The sequence below is a fragment of the Nelusetta ayraudi genome, unplaced genomic scaffold, assembly GCF_046127955.1.
Source record: "Nelusetta ayraudi isolate G7.1 ecotype Tasmania unplaced genomic scaffold, CSIRO-AGI_Nayr_v1 ptg000063l, whole genome shotgun sequence".
In the NCBI taxonomy this organism is placed as follows: domain Eukaryota; kingdom Metazoa; phylum Chordata; class Actinopteri; order Tetraodontiformes; family Monacanthidae; genus Nelusetta; species Nelusetta ayraudi.
The window spans coordinates 766,955-789,133 of NW_027466113.1; the positions used below are offsets into that span (position 1 = coordinate 766,955).

At 46.2% G+C, this 22,179-nt stretch overlaps 2 protein-coding genes across 9 annotated transcripts in view; one reads left to right on the forward strand and one right to left on the reverse strand.

Annotated features, from left to right (window-relative positions):
* The window catches only part of vps13b (vacuolar protein sorting 13 homolog B), a 260,425-nt gene extending 253,804 nt beyond the window's left edge, over positions 1 to 6,621 (forward strand). For all 8 annotated transcript variants that reach the window (XM_076040760.1, XM_076040763.1, XM_076040755.1 and 5 more), the window contains 4 exons: positions 1,709 to 1,811; positions 3,928 to 4,096; positions 4,218 to 4,298; positions 5,438 to 6,621. In XM_076040760.1, the coding sequence (XP_075896875.1) occupies positions 1,709 to 1,811; positions 3,928 to 4,096; positions 4,218 to 4,298; positions 5,438 to 5,716 (632 nt within the window). In that variant the 3' untranslated portion in view covers positions 5,717 to 6,621. The remainder of the gene's footprint in view (positions 1 to 1,708; positions 1,812 to 3,927; positions 4,097 to 4,217; positions 4,299 to 5,437) is intronic.
* Positions 6,622 to 6,694: 73 nt separating this feature from the next.
* Positions 6,695 to 22,179, reverse strand: rgs22 (regulator of G protein signaling 22). The gene is made up of 23 exons (XM_076040764.1): positions 21,755 to 22,179; positions 21,646 to 21,674; positions 21,488 to 21,550; positions 21,208 to 21,390; positions 21,032 to 21,117; positions 20,578 to 20,762; positions 19,801 to 20,419; positions 19,438 to 19,599; positions 18,707 to 18,899; positions 18,364 to 18,486; positions 17,390 to 17,491; positions 16,091 to 16,285; positions 15,464 to 15,556; positions 14,914 to 15,104; positions 14,305 to 14,467; positions 12,474 to 12,638; positions 10,028 to 10,186; positions 8,937 to 9,116; positions 8,638 to 8,829; positions 8,414 to 8,563; positions 8,141 to 8,240; positions 7,165 to 7,266; positions 6,695 to 7,058 (listed from the first exon to the last, which is right to left on the reverse strand). The coding sequence occupies exons 1-23, from the start codon at positions 21,774 to 21,776 to the stop codon at positions 7,021 to 7,023; spliced, it is 3,495 nt and encodes a 1,164-aa protein (XP_075896879.1). The 5' UTR covers positions 21,777 to 22,179; the 3' UTR covers positions 6,695 to 7,020.

Sequence of the window (22,179 nt, forward strand, 5' to 3'; positions counted from 1 at the left end):
CAAAAGCGAATGCTGTATTTATTTGGCGAGAAAACGGCGGGGGGGGGGCGGGGGGGTACTTAGGCCGCAAGGCCGGCCAAAGAAACGCTCTTATTGATTCGAACCCGAGACGTTTATTTTAACATTTGCAACATACTTGAAAATATCTGTTAATAGCAAATGGCAGGAAACTGAAGCGCAAAAGAGAGATTTGGCCGCGGCAGCGAGGCCTCGGATTTAACGCAGTTCAACAAATAAATCTTGTGTATAACTTTCCAGGGAGCCCGAGGCAACAATATTCTAATAAACACATCTAGGAATTAGAGCCGGTGTATTAGGGAAATCATAAATCCATCAGTGGACAATTGCTCCACTTTCCTGCTCTTGGCTCCGCTCGGATGTGTTTATTAGGCCCAGCTTTAAGTCAGACAGTGTCCAGGAGGACTTCTGAAGAACCCCCAATGACACACACACACACACACACACACACACACACACACATTCACTCATTACTTAATCGTGCAAACTTGTTTGCGCGTGCACATGTGCACTCCTCTGAGAAGAGCAAACAAGGCGGGTCGTGACTTCAGAGCAAAATTTGACGGGGGCGTGTCTTGACGGATCCTGATGGACCTGCAAGTGGTCCCATGGTTCTAGGACCAAGTTGAGGTTTGACCCCATAGACTTGTATGGGAGCTCTGGGTTAGGGTTAGGGTTCTAGCAGTTCTGTCAGAAAGCCTGGCTCCGACACACACACACACACACACACACACACACACACACACACACACACAGTCGTCTCCCCGCACAGGGAGAGACTTCTTCACAGCAGATCAGAAGCATTGATCTGCGTCATGTCTCCATCCTGCCATATGAAATTCATGGGTGTACTCGCACACGCACGCACGCACACACACACACACTAATGCAAACACCCAGTCAGAGCTGGGCTATGCTGCAGAGTGCCACGGCAGTGACATCATTAATGGAGCTCACTGCCTCCTTTATGGCTCCACTTTAACTGGTCGATGACTTCACTGGCCTGCTGCTGCTGCTGCTGCTGCTGACACTGACAGACGGACAGAGATGAAAGAAACCGGCTGCGCGTGTGCATAGACACACACACACACACACACACGCACAGTGTACGCACACAGCTGCCCTGCCTGCGTGTGGCAGTATGTTAAAAGTGTTGCGCGTACGCCAGAGGTGGGAAGAAAGGATTTTTTTTTCTATCTCTGTACTGTATATCCGTACTTCCTTTTATTTCTTTTTCTGACGACTGCTTGCTTTATACTCCCTACATTTGCACACAAATATTTGTACTTTCTTCTCCTTATATTGGATAAAGATGCTGGTTATTTTTGTGTTTAAAAGATACAAATTCAAAGTTGTTCATTTATTATTATTTATTATAGTTGTTGTTGTTGTTGTATGAAGTGGAGCTTCTTGAGCTGTGCTTTTGTGTAGTTAAATATAAACGATCACATTTTAGATCGTTTAAAATGTGATCGTTTATATCACATTTCAAACAATTATTTTAAACAAGATTTTTTTTTTTGAGGCCCTCGTCTTTGGGGTCACTGAGGTTTTCAGCACACAGGAAATAAAAATGTAGAAAATAACATTGCCAATTGTTTTAAAAAGTTACAGCTTGGTCACAGTGTTGAGAGCTGTGAGACGATTGTTGCCTGACTGACGGTTGCCTCTGTGTCTCCTGGTCAAACAGGGATCCTTCACGGAGCAGGACTCTGGCAGCTCCCCAAACAACTGAGCCTGCCTGCTGAGGAGAAGTCCGCTCAGGCCCCCAACAGCCACCTGAAATATGTCTGGTACGCCCCTCCCCCACCCTGCCAGTCCTTTCCCCTCAGAAGTGGGACATGTGTTCTCGCCTCTGGCTTTCCTTGGACTGCCTCCAGGATCCGCCGCTCCATTTCCTCCACTTCTCTCTCATCATTTTTGCTGTCTTGTTTAAAAACTTAGTGGCTTCGTTTCTCACTTTGAAAAAAAAAAAAAAGAAAAGAAAGAAGAGCAGCCTGGAAAGAAGTTTGACCTTGATCCCACACATGGTAGCCAGCCTACCTACCCCCCCCCCTTCCTCATCCAGCCATGTTAAAAGGTTTTTATAAGCACTCCGCCAAAGCCGCCAGCTAGAAATTGCTCTGGTGATTGGAGCGTGAGTCTGTCCAGAGGTGTTCCTCGGTGCCATCATCCCTCTCTCCTTCGAAAGGAAACTCTGCTTTTTACGAGACTCACATGTTTGCTCCCTCATGCCGGCAGAAGGTTACCTTTCGCTCCGGCCTTGTCCAAAAAAAAGAAAAGAAAGAAGAAAGAACACTTGGCCCGGTGCGTCGCGTCGGGAGCGTTTCAAGGATTCCGCTCTGTCAGTGGAACCGTTCATACGGTCGTAAAAAAAAAAAAAAAAAAAAAAGGTTTTACCGCGGTGGGCCTCCGCCTGCTCGGCCAGAGGGTTTATCAGGGAGCCGTGGAAGCTTTTACGTGAAATCACAAATTCAGGTAGTTTTTTACCCATCGCTCGTCAAACACCCGGCCCCGTCACGCGAGGACAAAGGCCGACTTTTAGAGACCATAATTCTCTTCGCTTGTCATCGGCGCGGAAGCACCGCCGTCCCAGCGCTGGGCCCGGATGGAAAGTGTCGGGCAGGCAGACGACACAGATTAGCTCGGTGAGTGAAAAAGACAAAAGTCTGAGCGGATGAAGGTTTCGTCTCGCCAGAGGAACAGCGGCATTCACGCCGCAATGTTCAACACATACAAGTTTTTAGAGCATTGAATCAACATGAGAATCTAATGAGTAGGCACATGTGCATGTTCCCTCCCAAGAGGACGTTGCCCTCTGAAGGATTTAGTCCACATCCTGTTGTAGTAAACATGACGGACAACACCAGCAATGGTGTTTCCACTGCAGAAGCCGCGGGGCTGAGCTAGCGCTTCCCTGCAGGACTCTTGCTGCTGGTTTCCATCAGGCCCCCCCCCCCCCCCCCCCCACCCCACCCCTCCTCCTTTCTTATTTTTTACTACTTCAGGTAGCCTAGAGAAGTGTAGGGTGGGGGAGGGGGGGGTCACGGTGTTTCAGCGGGAGTTCCACTGAGCAGAAGCAGAGCGTCGTCCAGAGCTGTTGCTGCAGCCGCTCCCACACGCGTGCGTGTTGCTCAGCAGGCCGAACACCTGCTGCCGTCCAGCCCACGGAGCCGCCCGATTGCTGCCGCACCGGCTGCACATTGGGTTCAGTTTGTTTGTTTGTTTGTGCGCGCGCGCCCAGCAGCGTTTGGCACCCTTTAGGCATCGTGTGTTTTATGGAAAAATGAGTACCTCCAGTGTGTGTGTGTGTGTGTGTGCATCAGTGTGATAGTCAGAGGTGGGAACTAACAAATTGCAAAATACTGCAAAAATACTTTACTGACAACTTTTTACTTTTACTCCCTGCATTTGTACACTAAATACACAAATTGGACTTTTCACTCTTGACATTGGAAAAAGATGCTCGTTACTTTAGTGTTTAAAAAAAGTAAAAGTAATTCACTTTTTTCATATGTATTGTTGTCGTTGCTTGAAGTGGAGCTTTTTGGACCATACTGTTGTGTAGTTCAATATAAAAGTGGAGTATATTTTAGATGGAGATTATTTTAGAGTACCTCAACTTATCAACAAGTGTATTGTTTCATTCATTCCAAAAAAAACTTAATTTTTGCTTTATTCTTGAGGACATTTCAGAACCTGTGTTTTCTTGCTTTTACTTGAGTACAGGAGTTGAACCAGTACTTAGGGTTAGTTTTAACACAAGTGTCTATTACTAAAGTGCAGGATGTGAACACTTATGCCACCAGAAAAGGGTTGGCGCAGCACAACATGACAGCGGTCTCATTTCTGTGAGTCTAATTTTAAAATGTCCACCGTTTCTAATGTGGCCGCTCTCTGGAACTGCAGGAAGATGCTCCAGTCTCTGGGGCGGCCGGAGCTCCACATGGCGCTGGAGGTGATCATCGTGAGCGGGTCGGGCCAGGAGCACGGCGGCTGCCTGCTGCTCACCTCCGAGGTGCTCTTCGTGGTCAGCGTGAGCGAGGACACCCAGCAGCAGGCCTTCCCCATCACCGAGGTAACGGCCAGCTCCAAGGGAGACAGGGAGAGGAGGTTCTCGATTGCTCCTGGAACCGTCTTTTCTCAGCGATGGTTCCAGGGTTTGGGCCAAAGTGTGAACGCTGGTGTCCTCCTGGCAGGTGGAGTGTCAGCAGGAACCGGACGAGCCGAACCAGCTCACCCTGACGCTGCAGCAGCAGACTGTGAGCACCGAGGCAGAGGTGAGACTGCTGATGGACACACACACACCTGTCACAGTAGTGTTGTATATGATATAAAGGTTTAAAGGTTTTCCAAGTGGGGGCCATCAAAAATTGGATCAAATTGAATTATTTTTGAACTATTATCAAAGATAGTGTTATTATTATTAGCACGTGCATTAGCATTATTAGCAGTGTCGGTTGGTTTTGAGGGACCACCGCTTGGAAAGGTTTTGGGAACCCCTGGTTTATAAAATGACATGAAATTGTAGTTTCTAATTAAATGAATTTCTCGCAGGAGAGCCGACTTTAGCTCATTTGCTTGCACACTCGCGCATTAGGACAAAAATGCACTTAATGTTTTTTTACGTCATCGCACGTTTGAGGCGTTTTTCGCTCCAAGAAATGCGAGGAGTGACGAGCGCTGAAGCGGCGAGCACTCGGCCGTGAACAGACAGCAGCGGATGACCTCAGCTGATTGTGTTGGCCACCTCAGATCCTTCTTAACGGATGTCTGCTGAACTTTTGTCCCCCCCCCGCCCCCCCCACCCCTCTCCCCTGGGTCCCTGCTGTCTGGGTGATTACCATCTTGTTGCTCGAGTGTTTGGTTGTCATGGCGACGTGCTATCACAAGGGGTGGGCAAACTTTTTGGACTGGTGGGGCCACAATGGGTTCTGAAATGTGACAGAGGGGTTCCGGAGCAGATGGGTGGAGTGTTTTGATGACCCAAGCACACAGACAATTTATGTTTTGTGTCTGTGTCGGTCACTTTTATTTAATTGAATGTGTTTATACTGTTTTTAGAATTTGTTTTTATTGTATTTACACTGTGAATTTACTGGTGCTGCTCCTACTGGAACACCAGATTCCCTTGAGAGAAGTTTCTATCTATACCTCATAGGAGAAAACCATATCATGGGATCTGTAGAAAACATGCTTTAATGTTAATTGAAAATGAACGAAAGCGTCACGACAAAATCCCTCCCGTATTTGGCTCTTTATTGAAATGAATTATGACTTATTATATCGTTTCTTCAAGTTCGGCCGGCCGGATTTAAAAGCTTAATGGGCCTCAGTTTGCCCCACGCCTGCACTATTGCCATGCTCATATACTTGGTCGGCTCTGCTGCTGCAGTCACGTGTGTGTGTCCTCCCTCAGGGCGACGGCGTCCGCGAGCGGCTGTCGGAGCAGCAGTACCGCCGGCTGGTGGACTACGTGACGCGAGCCTCTCAGTTCCTGTCGCCCGCCCTGTCGCAGCAGCAGCAGCAGCAGCAGCAGCAGCAGCAGCAGCAGCAGCAGCCGGCCGTCACGCTGGCCGAGCCCCCGCCCTCGCTCACCAAGTCGTACCGCTACCTGGTGGAGCCGGCCTTCGCCAAAGTCTTCGTCAGCAAGTTCACCATGGTGAAGAACAAAGCTCTGCGGGTCGGCTTCCACTGACACACACACACACACACACACGCAGTCGTCTTGCACAGCTTTTAATCAGCTTTTAACAACTGTTGTTTCATGTTGTAAAGACGGCCGACTCCATATGCAAAATGTTTGTTGCGATAGTGAGTTTGTCTTCTCTACTGAAGCCAGTACATCTCGCCTTACTGCATCCCTACAAATGTGTCATCGAGCCGAAGCCTTGGCTAATCATGGACAGGAGCGTCAGTCCAGGTGATAGACTGGTTCCCCCTCAGCGTCATCAGCCAGGATATGACTCGTCCAATCACGGCTCTACTACAAAGACCTGAGGCCACAAGGTCACCGGGTCATAGAGGATGAGAACGAAGGCGCGTCGTCCAGCTACACCTACACGGAGGACGCGCCGTAGAAACGCGTGACTTCAGACGCGTCGCTCTTGTTTTGCTTACACTAAAACTATTGTTGCCTCACCCTACAACCCCCTTTGGGCCAATCGCGAGCCCCCGTCTCAAACTGGGAGCCCGAGCCCAGTTCAGCCAGCGAGTCGGGTCGAGGGAGGTTCTGCGTAGGCTCACTCTGCGCAACAGGCGCTCCGTGTTTACACTGTCCGCGTCGTGACGGCGTCTCCAGCCAGTGTTAAGTGCAATATTATCTCCGTGTTGACTGACGCTAGAGATCCCAGCTGTCAACCAAAATGTTTGTTTTTTTTTCCCAGATGATGTAACATACTTTTTTGAAGAGAGAGAAGGGGAGAAAAAAAAATCTCTGATCTTTGCAAATGTTGTAGATGCCAATTCCCCCCCCAACCCCCCCACCCAATGATGCAACCATGTTGTTGTTCTTGTTGTTGCCTTTTTACCATCACAACTCGAAAGCCTTTAATGTAAGTAAAGATATTCGTAAAAACGTTTTAATAAAATATTTAAACTTTACGACGTGTTATTCTCCATCTGTCCACGACTTACTCGCCGCATGGTTTCAAGAATGGTTGCAGTGATTTAAAAGGAGAAAAAAAAAAGCTTGAGCGTCATTTCAAGGCGATTTTCGTGTGTTCAAGATGACGCCGTCGTCCGCGTCAGTTTGGGGAAATGAAGATCCAGAGAAATTCCATTGGAAGGAACTTCATCCCAACTTTCCATCAACGCCGGGCCGACTCGATAATGATTGATGTTTGATTTTTTTTTTTTTTTTGCGGGTGAACTTTTCTGTCCTTGCATCATCTGTAATTGCAGCAGCAGCAGCAGCAGCATCAGTTATCTGCACTGTGGACGTCTGCACGCTGCTCTCCGGCTCCGCCTCCGGCGTTCCCGTCGAAGCCGCGCGTCACGTTGTCACTTCACACGCTGCTTGCTGCAGACTCTCGCCCGTCCTGCGGTAACGTGCGAGAGGTGGAAGAGGAGGAGTCTTCAGGGGGGGCGGGGGAAGTCAGCCACACTGTGAACGTCTCACTCGTTGCGTGTCGTTGCGCCACCTACTGTTGCATCGGCCCCACTGCCTGCTGTCGCTGGGGCCCTGCGGGGGCCGCAGGCTGCTGGCGTCGCTGCCCGCCGACTTCAGGCTGCAGTCGGATGAGGAGTCTGGGGAGACGAAGCGGGTGAAGATCCTCCACACACAGCGTGAACCAGTGTTTCTCAACTGGTGGGTCGCAACCCACTTTTGGATCGCGGACTTGTTTTGATTAGGTCACAGCTTTGTGGGCAGTTTCCCTTTTTTTTTTTTAAATCGAGATTAATACATGTATGTATATACATATGTGTATATTATACAGATATATACACGCACTTATACATACATATAGATATCTACATAGATACATGTAGGTCCTGAGACTCCAGCAGTTGAGAAGCACTGGTGTGAACACACCCACACACACACACACACACACACACAGGCTGTTTGTCCAGAGACCAAGGAGACGCGTCGCAGTGCAGATGGATGGATTTTTGTTTGCCGGTCGCGCAGGAAAAGGTGACGATCTGATCTCCGTCTGGTGTAGCTCGCCGTTCATCACTGCTCGAGTGTCTCGTTAAAACGCGATCGGCAACGATGCTCCATTTCAGTCGCCGCACTTTCGCTCCGAGCTATAAGTGACTGCAGCGTCACGCTTCATTTACACACCCACGGCCGGTTCGGGGCTCTGGCTCACTCCTGCACAGAACATTGACACTTAATGGACGGACTAAAGTGGTTATTTTGGCCGGGGTTCCACATAATGAGACAGTTCTGACACACGGTCGGGGTCAATTTGACAATGCTTTGGCTTCCACTGCCAGCTAATATCACAGTCATGGAGACGCGGTGTTGGGTTTTAACCGTGGGAACGGCCAAATATCATCTCGCTGTTATGCTTCCCTGCGTTTAGCCTGTCTGGTAGCAGCAGAGTCTAAAGGCTACGGGGGGAATTGGGCCGAGCCCTGAGGGACGCAAACGTGTGTGTGTGTGTGTGTGTACCGAGAGCCGTGGAGTGGGAGGCTTGGGGCTGCCTCTGTCTCTGCAGCAGAGCCTCTTCCCTCTGCAGAGCTGCCATGTACTTGGAGTAGGACCACGACAACTGAGGAAACACGTCCAGAAAGCCTTGTCAAGTGTGACACGATTGGGGAAAAAAAACATCTCAGTCACGGCAGCAACTTTGATGGTCATTCTTCCAGCAAGTTTATTTTTTTTGTTGAAGACGTCAAGCTGTGATCGACATCTCCAGCCATGTGATGGTGACGTTGCCCTCACCGTTTGTGCCTGAGTTGGCGACACTCTGTTCTTCTCTGTCTTCAACTGTCTTTTCTCCCGTCTGTCAGCTTCTTCTTCTCCCTCGTTCCTCTGCTCCTCCTCTTCCTCCTCCACCTCCTCAGCATCGGACTTTGGCCTGGCCAACACTGCCTGCGCAGAGGAGGTTAAAAATAAATAAATAAAAATCATTTTTTATTACTTTATTGTTCGTGGTCATCCCTCACCTGAGCTCTCCTCCTCTCGCTCTCCTCCTCCTCCTCCTCCGCCTCCTCCTCTCTCCTCCGCTGTCTCCTCACTCTGGCTCTGTGTTTGACTCGTTTCTCCTGCAGCAGAGGAAGGAGCTGCTCCTCTTGGACTCGGCTGCTCAGCTCTTGAAACTCGGGCCAAAATTTCAAAAGCTCACTAAACACTGACATCTGTACACACAGGAGGGGGGGGGGGGCGCGGAAAGCACAGTTGTAGCCAGAATCCTGTTGTGTGCTTGCTTGCTTGCATACGCGTACACACAATACAAACACACAACCTGTGCCTCCCTGAAGATGTACGGGCCCAGTTCCTTGCGCTTTTCCAAAATGCGCTGCGCCTGTTCAGGCGGGACGTCGATCTGCAGCGCCGGGGGAAGGGAGGACTTGATGAAGCAGCTGATGATGGTGGAAATCTTCTTCTGGATGGTGAAGTCATCACTGTGGGAGTGACAGAGGTCCTGCATACAGAGAGAGAGAGAGGGAGATTATTTGGGATTTAAGACAAAAACATAACTTTTTTTAAAATATGAAATGTTAATAGGAATTAATAAATAAAAAAAAAAACTATTACTGTCTATATTTTACAAAAGGAACCTTTCTCAAATTCAGGGTGAGTCTTTTATATTGGCAGTGTGGAGATCAACCAAATCGACATACATTGACACAGTATGTTGCTTTCTTTCCATTTTGGGGGTGTTGAGATTTAGCATTCTACTACTCTGTCTCCTCATAAAACATGGATTAAAACATAAAACATAAAAAAACAAATATCATGGGACGTCATTTTGGTGAGTCTCAAGCTATTTACAGTATTTTTGGTTTTGTTTTTTTTTCCTGACCACTAGAGGGACCCACCAGGCTCCTGCGTTGTGCACTGACAGACAGGCTGACTTCTGCTTCAAGTCTGACCTGAAGCTACTGTATGATCGTTGTATCTTCCAAATCAGTGTGATGATCATTGTGTCATTAAAGGCTCTGTTCTGAAGTTTTGACTTGCAGCAGTAATAGCAGCATCCTGAATGATGTTTACATTACTCCAGTCTCTTTTAAAGGCTAAATATAATTGAAGGGCAGGTGCTTCAGTATTGCAGGATTGATTAGGGACACAGTAAGACAGATGACCAATGTTATTTAGTCAAGTGACTTTGACCGTTTCAGGCTTTTTCTAGACTTTGTTTATTTACCTATTAAGAATAAAACGGTGGATCATCAACTAAAGGCATAATAATGGGCATAATACGTAACAGGATTGCATTCTATTGATATTTAACTGAACAGACACCCCAGAACCCTTTAACGTCAGAGACAGCAGGGACAAGGTGTGAAACCAGCAGCGCACTCGCACATCTCACCACTCTTGGCCTCTTACCTTGTACTTCTGCACCTCCAACCAAAAGAGCACATCATTCTCCAGGAACTCTCCCTTCAGAGCCACAAAGTGCTGGAACTGCAAACTGGTGACGGGCTTGAGGAGAGTCCGTCGAAAGAGCAGGATCTCCTTGGACGAAGTCATCCACAAGGCGCCGTGCTGCAGTGGAACAGTGAGCAACAAGTGTTGAAGTTCCGTGAAGAGAAACCCCGAGCGGTAGGAACATTAGCGGCGGGAATAAATAAGCTATGCGTGGTTAACATGCTACGTGTAGACGTGAACAGCAGCAGAGGTCACAGCAGCAATGACCTGCAGTCAGTGTTGGCGAGTCATCATTCACCAAGTGATCCACTACCGTAATTAAACTACTTTTTGAGTCACAGAGTAATGTAACGAACGGCATTACTGTGGCAAAACTGGTAATTATGCCATATTTACTTTTTACTGGATGATAAGTAGTTGGATTACTTTTCAGGAGTAATCAAACACTATCTGCAGTGCAGGACGGGCTCCCAGGAAAATGAGACGATAGTCATATTTCATGCAGCCTGTTCGGTGCCAATAATGAGCTAAGCATTAAGAGGAGAGTCACACTTGTGTATGATCTCCTTCCTGTAATCATCACGCTGTTAAAGGTGGAAACGTCCATGGTTTATATCGCCGGTGCACTGCAGCGCAGCGCCGCGGCCCAGGTGCCAGGAAAACGCTGCAAACACCATTAAAGGGGAAGTCAGTGATGCTGATGCTTTAATCTTATTTATCCTGGATCCTATTTGAGGGGGGAACGCGGCGGCGGCGGCGGCGTCGGGACCAGAACGGTGTCTGAAAACAAAGCCAGTGCTCGCAGCCAAGTCGTGAGCTAAATTGCACCGCGCGTTCAGGCAGCCGGGAAATGCCTCATTTCTCCCCGCTTTCAAAATGTGCATGCAGCTCGCTCCCCGGGGGGGGGGGGGGCGTCTGCTCACCTTCCAGGCGGCTGCGGCGGCTCTTGCTGCGGCGCGTCGACGGCGGACGTGTCGGGAGGCCCCGTCTTCTGCCTGACTCACGCGCGCACACACACACACACACACACAGAGCAAATCAAATCAAAAGAAACAGGATGGAATGGCTTTCACAGTTGCCTCTGCGACCGCTCTGCCTCGGCCGCTGCTCTGCTTTTTGACCTTTCGCTCCGCCAGGGTTTTTCGCTCCTCTGAGCTCAGCGTCTCTCCTCTCCGTCCGCGCGTCAAATCCTCCCAGTCACCTTCCCCACCTGCGCACCGCCCCCGCCGTGTAACGCTAAACTACCTCTCATTACCTCATAAAGAGGATCCGTGTGACCAAACGTTGTAAACTTGATCACATAATGAGAGGGAGCCGCGGAATCTGCGGTTTCTGTGTTGCCACCTGATGAGGGAACCTGAGAGTGTGCAGCCTCCACTCCACGGTGACGGCGTTTAGCGCGGTTTCACACCTTGGCAGCAGCTAATGTCTCGGACTTGAGATCTCTCTCAGGCAGGTAGGTCGTTGTTCGGCAGCCGCAGAAACACAGTTGGGTTGTGGTCCGTCACGCAAGTGTGTTTTTGGGGCGTAAAAGCTAAATCTTCTGACAGTTAGACCCCCCTCTCTCTCTCTCTAGTTTCTGGACCACATGTCACATTCAGAGGACAGGTGGATATTACATTTCTGTTATTGATTCATCTTTTGCCAGTTAATTACAACATGGGAGCCTTGATGGAAAGTCAAGTGACAACAAACAAACTATGTTGGTAAGTAAGTCAAAATGTGTATTGTGTATATGTCAAAAATGCTACTGAGCAATACAACAGGAAGTAGGTTCAGACGTTCTTACAGTGTTTTATTGTTGGTTTAGCTCTATATAATCTAGTGATGGAAGGAGTAGCCAGAATATTTCAGATACTGTTTTCCACTTTGATTGGAAATGTGGCAATTTGTAGCACAAAAAAAAAACAACATTTATTCTGAAATTTGTCTAGCTTTTTCCTTTTTTTTTACACATAAAACTTGATTAATAAGTCTGTGTCCACCTCTCAGTGGGTCCTTTTTTTTATCTGATAAAGCTAGCTAGGAGAACCGAACTACCCATAAAGTCATCTTGCTAAGTTTGAAAGTTAACATGCATTGCAGACAAGACAGTCGTCAATCAGGTTATAACTCTTAGAACAAAAAACAAAACAGCCTGGCCTTGCCAGAGGTTAAAGTCCGTCTCTGGCTGAGAGCTCCCTGAAGTCTCTGCTGGTTTCCCGCTAAGAGCCAAAGAGCGGCGGGACGTGAACCACCTCGGATCTGTTTATCGGACACAATCAGTCAAGTCCTTTTTGGTGCTTAAGGCCTGCAGCTCCTCGTCTGTCAGCGGGAAGTTAAACCAGCCACGTTCTCGAACCATCAAGCCACGTCTCAATGTGCTTTAAAACATCTTGTCGCGAGTGTGTAGCCGGCGATCCACCTTTAGCTGTTGTTGCTGTCGCTCGGAGAACTCGGCGGTGGACAGGAAGTGGGGGAGCCATTTCTCCTCAATGTAGCTTCTGATGATGTCCTGGATCTCTTGGACCACTGAGTTGGAGAGGCAGTCCAGTGTCAGACGCTCCAGCCCACCTGCCAGATGCAATATCTGTATACACACACACACACATACACACACACAAACACAAAACATCAGTGACCCTGCACAGGCAGATGCATGTGTGCATTTGATTTAAGTGCGAAAGAGTGCAACCTTGTGTATGTTCTGTGTTGAGCAATGGGAAGAACACATAAGGAGGAGGGCTAACGCTCTAACCGTGGACTCCTGACTCCTGCTGCGCTCTTCATCATTCCCACAATCCCTCTGTTCTCTTCAAGTCCCGTCTGCTTTCTGTCTCCGTGCAATGATCTGGCTGCGCCTCCTTATTTTCTCCCTGCTTTATACTCGCTCTCATCTCGTTCTGCACGCACGCTGGGGCATTTGTGGACACATCCACACAGTCACGAACACACTTGAGAAATCAGAACCAGTCGGGGCACCGGGAGTAGGAGTCAGGAGATGAAAGTGGGGGCAGATCTGTGACTGGATGACTGAGTGATCGAGCGAGCGGAGGGGCCAAAGCAGTAAAGCTGTCGGTCTCTCCACATCGATCACGCAGACGAGAACCAACGCTCAAACGGCAGGACGAGGAGCCAGGCGGAGTTAGAAGCACCAGGTTTGGCGTCCTCATTCTAAGGCACCGTTCTTATTATTTTTGATGGAATTTATGAGATGAAAATGAAAGAGGACAAAGGTCACGTCCCACAACAGCCCTGTCTTCCATGTGATTGTGATTACGAATAATCTCATTTAAAGGGGATCGAGGAGGAATATTTTGGCACTGCAAATGCCGTCACACTCAATATGCCACTATTAGAATAATCAGATGGAATCATTTCCACAGAGACGAAACATTCCTGTCATTACCGAATGAAATAAAGTTACAGCTGCAAGTCGCTATCGGACCAATTGGTCAGATTAATCATTTCATTACAATCAAATGAATTTGATTTGATTTTGATGAGACGGCCAATGCAACGTTAACATCCTGGGATCAATGTGGCCGTGTTTGTAATAGGAAGCAGTCAGAGCCTCTTCTGTTGTCTTGGTTAAAAGAACACATCTGGCCGGGTCACCAACACAAGCGCCTCGTCCATGAGCAGATGCGAGTCTTCCTGATACGGCGATGACATAGTTTAGAAAGGGGCAGAATGGTTCATACACAAAACAGACCGTCAAAAATATCTGCATGTCCATTTCTCCTGGGGGCAGGTTTGAGTTTTCAAAAATGATCTATGTTGTGATAACTGCAAATAAGCCCGCAGCCAACACCCAGAGCATTGTGAAGGATAAACAGACCTACAGGCAAGATCAAACATCTATTTCTATGTTAATGTCAATGTAATGATGGAATAAACATGCTCCAGAACGTACTAGGGTAGTTAATGAACCAGATAATGTGGGTAAAACACCACGGGCAAACTAGGCAGGGTGTTCCTGCTCAGTATCCCAGCCACCAATTGGAACTCTGCTCTCCAAAAGTCCATCATATGGACACGAAACCTCAGAGTGTAAACATCAGGAAGTAAGATGTTTCTCCTGTGCTTTCAACTTTGATGAAGTCTGCACCAACCTGTACCGATCCTGCACCAAAACCTTGCCCTCAAACATATCTGTCACTGATGCTTTTTCTGGACTGCTGTCTGTCTGCACCTGAAATGCATTATGGGCTGATATCACACAGAGCGCAGTGTTGTTAAGTCTTGTGACCTACATCTTCCTGCTGCTGTGTCGTGGCAGGGCTGTCGGGCCCGAAGAAGTAGTTCCTGTTGAGGTATTTGGTTGCAATGAGCCTGGACCTCTCCTGTCTGACAGCGCTGCTCTTCTTGGAGCTCCTCCTGTATTTATCCAAATCCAGCCAGCAACTTAGATGGATGCTGGGCAGAAGCACAGGTTCCAAAAAACACAATTTATCCTCAGATAACCTAGAAATCATTGTTCAGTGCTGGGAGAAAAGGTTCTGGGACACCTTTAAATATTTGCTCAATCCCAATTATTGTCATTAAATGTTTGCAAAAGCTTTTTTTTTTACGTGTTTCAAAAGGTTTGGCTGCATCCAAGATACACAAACAAATGGAATAGATTTTGTTCGTCATTGTTAATAAGACAAAATTCCGTGTGGCTAAATGTTGGTGACTGCACTAAAATAAACAGCACGTAGAGACCTAACACGAGGTGTCCAAAAACTTTTATCCACCTCTGTATATATATACATTACAAAAGATATAAAATGCGCCAGTTTCATCTTTAAAGTTATATCATGTTCATATGTTTGTATCCAATGTTCCTATTATTCAATGTTGCGTCACTTTTAGCCTCTTACCTTGCCCCTTCGTCCTGAAGGAAGGACATAAAGTGGCTGATCTCCTCCGGGTACCGAAGTATTGAACCTAAACGGTAACCATGGTAATTTGGAGGCACATTCGCCCAAGATTCTGGTAATGCGGGAGCCTTTGAATGGGAGTTGGAGGGCGTCCCGGAAGAGTTGGAAGTCACAGACTCCCATTGCGCCACCTTGAGTTGGGATGACGGCCACGGCAGTGAAAAGAGATGGCCATGGGAGAGAAAAGAGTTTAAAAAAAAAAAAGACTTACATTTATTTATTTTTCACATCACATCATGCCATAAGAAAATCATTACGTGACTGTGAAAAGACTCTTTCTAAAAGAAACTCAGCCATTCTTCTCAGTGGCAGCAGAAGAATGGCTGAGAAAATCAGCAACATTGGAAATACGTCATTTTCACTCGAGTGTTGACGCTGGCCATCCTACGATCACAGGTGTGTGTGTGTGGGGGGGGGGGGTGTAAGTCTGAGTGAAAGATGAGTTTCTGGCTTTCAGCTGACTCTGCAGAAGTGGTGGAGTCTTGCTCACCTGCTTCAGCCGCCGCTCTGACTCCTGGTACAAACTCTGAAGCTCCCTGTACTCCCGACTCTCAACACGGCGCACCTCTTCCCACGCACACACCTGTGCACAGCACACATTAGGCACTAATGTGCACTCCCCACAAGCACTTCACTACAAGATTAAACTTTTTTTTTTTTTCAAACAGCCGTGTGAGAAATTTGACAGTTTCAGGATTTTCAATGTAAACATTTACACTACGCACAGTCTGACAAATGACCTTAAAAGCAATATTACACGCAGCTGCCTGGCTTCCAAAAAAAAATGTGTCAAAACAATGAGAGTTATTGTCAAATGCACACATTCGCATAGTTCACTAGACATAGCAGGTGAAAAACCAGTCTTTAAGAAATGTGGCTTGCTTTATGATTTTTAGATTGGTAAAAGCCTGACATACTGCCCATAAATACATTCATAAAAGCAAAAAAAACAAAAACAAATGTTACACACTGAACCGTTAAGTGTCATCCTGCTTGCGTTTCAAATGAAGACTTTAGTACAGCAACTTCTCCCTCAGATGATGATGTTTGTCCACTAGGGGAACCCTTCTTCCAAATGAGAGTGAGTCGGATCAAACTGTGGATGTGCCCGGGTCACCTTTTGGAAAGTCTCTCTGTCCCTGCTGACCAGCAGCGTCCAGGGCTCCAGCAGGATGCTGAGCGCGTGCTCCTCCACCCCGTCAAAGAGCTCCTCAAACGGAGGAGTCAACTGGCCGTACACCTCCCTCCTCAGCTCCTCATCCACATCAATGGCTCTCTCGGCGGAGGTGAGGAGATAGGTGGAGTAAAGGAGCTGAGAGGAGCGACATGAGAGCGCAGAGAGACGAGGGCATGAGAGCGGAGGAGAAGACCATAAAAATGTCACCACCTTGGAAACCTCCTCCACTAAAACCACCGTCACTTTTCACCATCACCGCAGGCCTTTGCTGCTCCCAGGGCTGTTAAAAACCATTCAGATGGTCATGCAAGACCTCTGGTCAGTTCAGCTCAGATCATTCTGACACAACTTTTTATATTTTTGCAAAATGTTCAACAAGTGTATTGTTTCATTAATGGCTCATTACTTTTAACAAAGTCTTCTTTTTTTTTTTCACAAGTAACCGTACTTGAACCTTTTTGCCGCCTTTGATCCTCTGTGACAAATTAACTGAAGGAAAAATTGATTTCTCTGTAGTTTCTGAATCGTGTGGCTCAACTTTCCTCTCTTGACCAGCTGTATTCTAGCACGGTGGTTGAGGGTGACTGACGTCTGACTGACTTGTTCTAATGACATTATTAATTAATTACAAGGAGGAAAACTGAGGAGGAGGCCAAAAGATTCCGTGAACTGCAGCAGGTGTGTGTGTGTGTGTGTGTGTGTGTGTGTGTGTGTGTGTGTGTGTGTGTGTGTGTGCGTGTGTGTGTGTGTGTGTGTGTGTGTGTGTGTGTAAGAAAAGGAAAGAGTCCAATTAATTTGAAACAAAAACATGGTGTGAGGTTATGTTTCCATTTAGCAGTAAAATATTTGGATTCTGCGAGTTTCACTGAAGGCACCGGCTTGTCCTGGCATCTGTTAAAGGTCCAATTTACCTTCATATGAATTTCAAACAAGTTTCATTTTGGCACTTTCACACAGTGTGCACTGGCAGAAGAAAAAAAACTTACCAAGCCTAGAAACATGAATTAACAACATTCCACTGTAATGATGTGACGCGATGAAAAACTAAAGGAAACACTAAAACAAGCCAGCTGAAACTGTAATCCTCAGGGTCTCAGATTGAAAAGGCCCAAAAGTCTGTCAAAATATTCTCCACATATTAATCAACACATCGATCAGTAAAATGTCTTTTATCACATCTTCCCACAGCGTTACTGACATTAATAGCCCCGGAGGTTGGGGGTCACAGTGTGTGCTGACCTGTGCTTCTCTCTGCACTCTGTAGGGGTCGAGCCCCTCCTGGTAGAACAGCTCACGATAGTGCTGCAGGTCAGTCCAACAGTTGATCGCATTCTCCCACATCTGAAACAAACACACAAACCAAGAGTAACTCACAGAACAGACATGTTTGACCTCCAATCGGATGGAGACGCATCTATGAAAAAATGTTCAAAAAGGAGTGCTACCTGGAACTGCAGCTGGTACAGAGGGCGCTCTCATCTAACGTGCAAATGAAACGTCTTGATTTTATGGGCAAAACATGATTAAAAAATTTTGACGCCTTCGTCGGGAAGTGAACTGTCTCTGCTGTAAGCCAAACTAAAAGTTAAGTCATTCAGTGACTGTTAACAGGTGTGTAAACGGGACCATCAATTAGCCAATGGCAGACTATGCCTTGACCAAGGTAGTATCATTAATGGTCAGCAGGGGGCCTCAGTTCTAACACAGAGATAAGAGACATCATTAGGCACAAACAAACATATAGAAAAGGCTGCACGGACACAAAATAGTAAACACTGGTATTTATAGAAAATTGCAATATTCTGAATCTTCATGAAGACTCGGATATAGAGTTGCTTTTAATTTCTGCTTAAAGGCAACTCTATTGCTTTTAATTTTAAATTAAATTAAATTAAATTAAATTAAAAGCAATTCAATTTAAATTAAAAAATGGTTGCCTTGGTCAAGGAGTAGTCTGCCACTGGCTAATTGATGGTCCCATTTACACACCTGTTAACAATCACTGAAGGACTTAACTTAGTTTGACTTACATCAGAGACAATTCACACGTTTTTTTAATCATGTTTTGCCCATAAAACACAGACGTTTCATTTGCACATTGGATGAGTGCCGTGGTATTTTTCCACTTTTGAAAGAGATGCATCTATGATGGCATGGTTAACAATAGTAAAACAACACAATGCATGCAGACAGCCCAGCTGCAGTCTCTATACCTGGTAGCTTGATTGTTCGCAGAAGGTTGTTATGTATGAGCCGGCACTGAGGTCAACACTCAGAGCCTGCAGCAGGGTCTCTATTCCTCTGCTGTCCAGTGGCTGACCTCTGCCAGCATGGATCTAGTGAAATACACAAAAGACCAAACCTGTAAAACCTTGACCACAGCAAAGGAATTGCAAACACTCAGAAGGTGTATTTAATGAATGTGGGTGACTTTGTTGCATTAGAAACAGTCAAGGGTTGTCATTCATCTTTGCTCACTTTTGAGCGCTATGCAAATCTGTGACAAAGCTACAGTCTACCTACCACTACTACTACTACCTTTCATAGTGTCCCCACCTGTGTATGATGAACAGTGCTGGAGGGCGGAGGCTGGTGGTTTTCATGGTCATCTGGGGTCATGGTCAAGTAGTCATCGTTAAGCTGCGTGTCTACAGTGGGACTTGCACAGCAGTCTGTCCAGAGACCTGCATGACCAGGGTCGTCAAGGTCCCCGTCATGAACACACCGTGATGACCAGAAACGAGGAGCCCTTCCAACAGTGGCAAGAGAATTAGACATTTTTCAACGGTTAGGCATGGCACACTGTGTTGTTCAACACATGGAAAAATAAACATAAAAATGTCTTTTTAATACAGAGAGAATGGAAATACAGGAAGAACAGGACACACAAAAGTATAATAACTAAGTTTATGTTGAGGACATTTTGTAAAACATGGACCATTATTAAAAAGAATACACTGGTCAACCTTTACATATATTTTATAGAAAAAATAAGTAGATGAAAGAGTGGCAACATTGCAATTACGGAATTAAACAGCAAGTGGCAAATTTAAAACAAGCTTTACATATTCAAATACAGCTAATTGAACCATAACTGTAAATATAAAAAACAATAAGAAGTGATCGATGTTCAATAATTGTATAATGTTATGACTGTATGTTCAATTCTAAACCACACACTTTGTGTAGTAGAGTGTTTGTGTGGTTTAATAAACAATTTTCTGTCAAAACCTTCACACATTCATGTGGTGTAAGACCATTTTAATAGAGCGAGCACTAAAACATACCAGTAGTGCAATATGGCCTCTGTGAGTTGAGGCTTAACCGACTGCAACTTCTCTTCTGTCCAGCAGGGGGGAGTAGTCAGCCCAAGTCTGGTTAGCAGCTCCACGTTCAAGCAGCTGTGACTGCTGCTCAGCAGGTACCAGCTTCTCATCAGGGTCAGATACCTGGACAAATACCAACCCATTAGTTCCTGGTCAGTGTTAGAAAACATTATAGGTGTTAATGTGAAACCCAGGGGCAAACCCTCATGTTACCACAAGTCCTATAAATAGGCCCTGATCAATTTTAATCAACAGTGCAAAAAAAAAAAACAAGTTCAGAACTAAATAGAAACTTCTTTTCTTTCTTTTTTTTTTTTTTTTTACCTGTGCTTACGCTGTCTGTTTTGTGTACACCTTAATCTCTCAATGTCCATCCAGAGGTTCAAGATCTTCTCGCCTTGGGTTCCTCTCAGAAACTCCTTGAAGTGGTCTAAGCCTGGTCTGCTGCTGTGGCAACAATCAAGGTTGTTCTCCTGGTGGCTGCCTCTTCCCTCCACTCTACACTTTCTCTGCTGTACTTCCATTTTCTCCTCTGTTCCACTGTGCCTCTCGTCTTCCCGGACTCCGTCATCCCTCACCTTCAGTCCACCTTGGACACCGCTGGCTGAACGCAGGCAACCGTTATGTTCCCAGGATTCTGTTACTGTTAGGGTAGAACATGCATCGTCTCCTGACAAGTTAAAGCACCCAGAGGTATTTGAATGGCGCTGACCATCCATTATGGTAAGTGAATTGTTCAGCACCTGTTTAACCACTGAGGCAGCTAAAAGCTCCAGTTGGGCTTCAGAGGAATTATTAGTCTGGCTGCCTGAGTCTGGAAGACGTTCATCCTGTGGGTTGCCAAGTGATGGAGCTATTAGTGAGCTAAGGAGTCCTGGGGCTTTTTCAGATTTAATATTGGGAGAGGAGGGGGTGGAGGAGAAGGAGGAGGAGGAGGAGTGACCTGTGAAAACAAGCAGGAAGCAGAGCGTGTGTTCTCAGGATTGTCAAGGAATATACATAATCTCTAGTTCCTAGAGAGTACACAATAACTGAACCCTTATACTGGAAGCACGGATGCTGCAATAGATATTAGCAAATCCTTGCTAATTCAGCAATTACCTTGGTTTGCAAATGTCTCCTCTGGGTTCTGTGAGCATGTGAACATGTCTTTCAACATGTAGTTTTCCATCACAGATGGGGAGGAAGAAGGCCGTAATGGTGCTGACTGAAGACTTGTACACACACTGCTGCTTTTCCTCCGTTGAATACAAAGATTCCGCTCTTGGTTAAACAATTTGGCTAACCTGAGAAATACCAGGAAAAATACATAATCATCATCAAGGCAAAGAAAAACACGTTTCTCTCTTAAGATTCCTGTTTTGTCAGCTGGTGGAATGACAAAAAAGTGCTTCTACATAATTAGATGAGCCTACCTTCACATATACGTACATACCCTAATGAACCACTTAATGAGCAATGCATAGTTTTACTTTTTTTTTTTTTACATTGAAAATGTATTGATACTAAATTTTTAAGGACAGACTACATGAAAATCCTCCTCTGTCCAAAGTACCTGTATTCACTGTAGTGGTCACTCTGAAGAAAGAAGGGCAACCTCTCCCTCACAACCCAGAGAAATCCGTGCTCTCTGTTAAGGCACTGCAATAGCCAGTAAAACAGATTCCTCAGGCCAACAGTCTAAAATGTGACGGACAAGCACTTTACGCAGAGGAATTGTTAACTACTTACACTAACAGCATAATCATTGGCCACGGGAGGGGTTCTAGCCAGCGCTTCAGGGTCACCAGTGAGGAGTTGTGATTTGCTGAAGTGCAAGGCTAAACTGATTCTTCTGGAGATCGACTCCGCCGCTCCGGTCGCAAGCTCAAACAGCCCAGTCGCCTGGTTGTACACCAAGGACTCTGGGAACGTCTGCAGTGATACATACGTGTAACAGCAAAAAATTAGACGAGTTTAAGTGCTGTCTGGCAAACTTATTGCACTTCTTTATTATACATTAATAAGTTACCGGCAGACTTAAAAAATTGTTGAGAAAGTGAACCAACACTTCATCCGAGGCCAGGGAAGCCTCCTGTATACAGAGGGAAAAAAAATAAAGCTTTGTAAAAGGAGGAAAAAATAAATAAATTTGAAATCCTGTTTAAAAAGTGCAAGTCAGCTACTCACAAAATTGCTGGCTGTCAGACTGGGGAACTCTAAAACAAACAGTTAAAGGTATACCAAACTATTCAGATGAAGTCAGTTTCCTTGCAGAATGAGGTGAAAAGCATCTTACCTGCTGCATTCACTCCACACATATTTGCCCCCGTAGGCAGAAGTAGCAAAAGTATAAAACTAGTTCACCAGAGTCCAAAGAAACGGGCACACCAGACACACAAAACCTCTCTGTGTAATTACAGACTCTGTAGGTTGCTATGGAAGTGAACTCATTTTCAAAACACAGGCGGCAGTAAAAGTTTAACTAGAAAATACCAGAGAAATAAGAGTTTTGTCTGTTGATGCAGACTGAGCCTAAAACACGGGGTTTCTAGTCATTAACAGAACATACCTTAGCTACACCATTTAAAATTAGACGTCTAAATAATATACAGTAAAGTCAAACGACAACGTTTGGGTGAGGTTTACACCACTAGATGGCGTCAAACACCAAACAAAAGAAATTAAAGACCAGTAGAAACAGAGAGAACCGAGAGAGGCGTA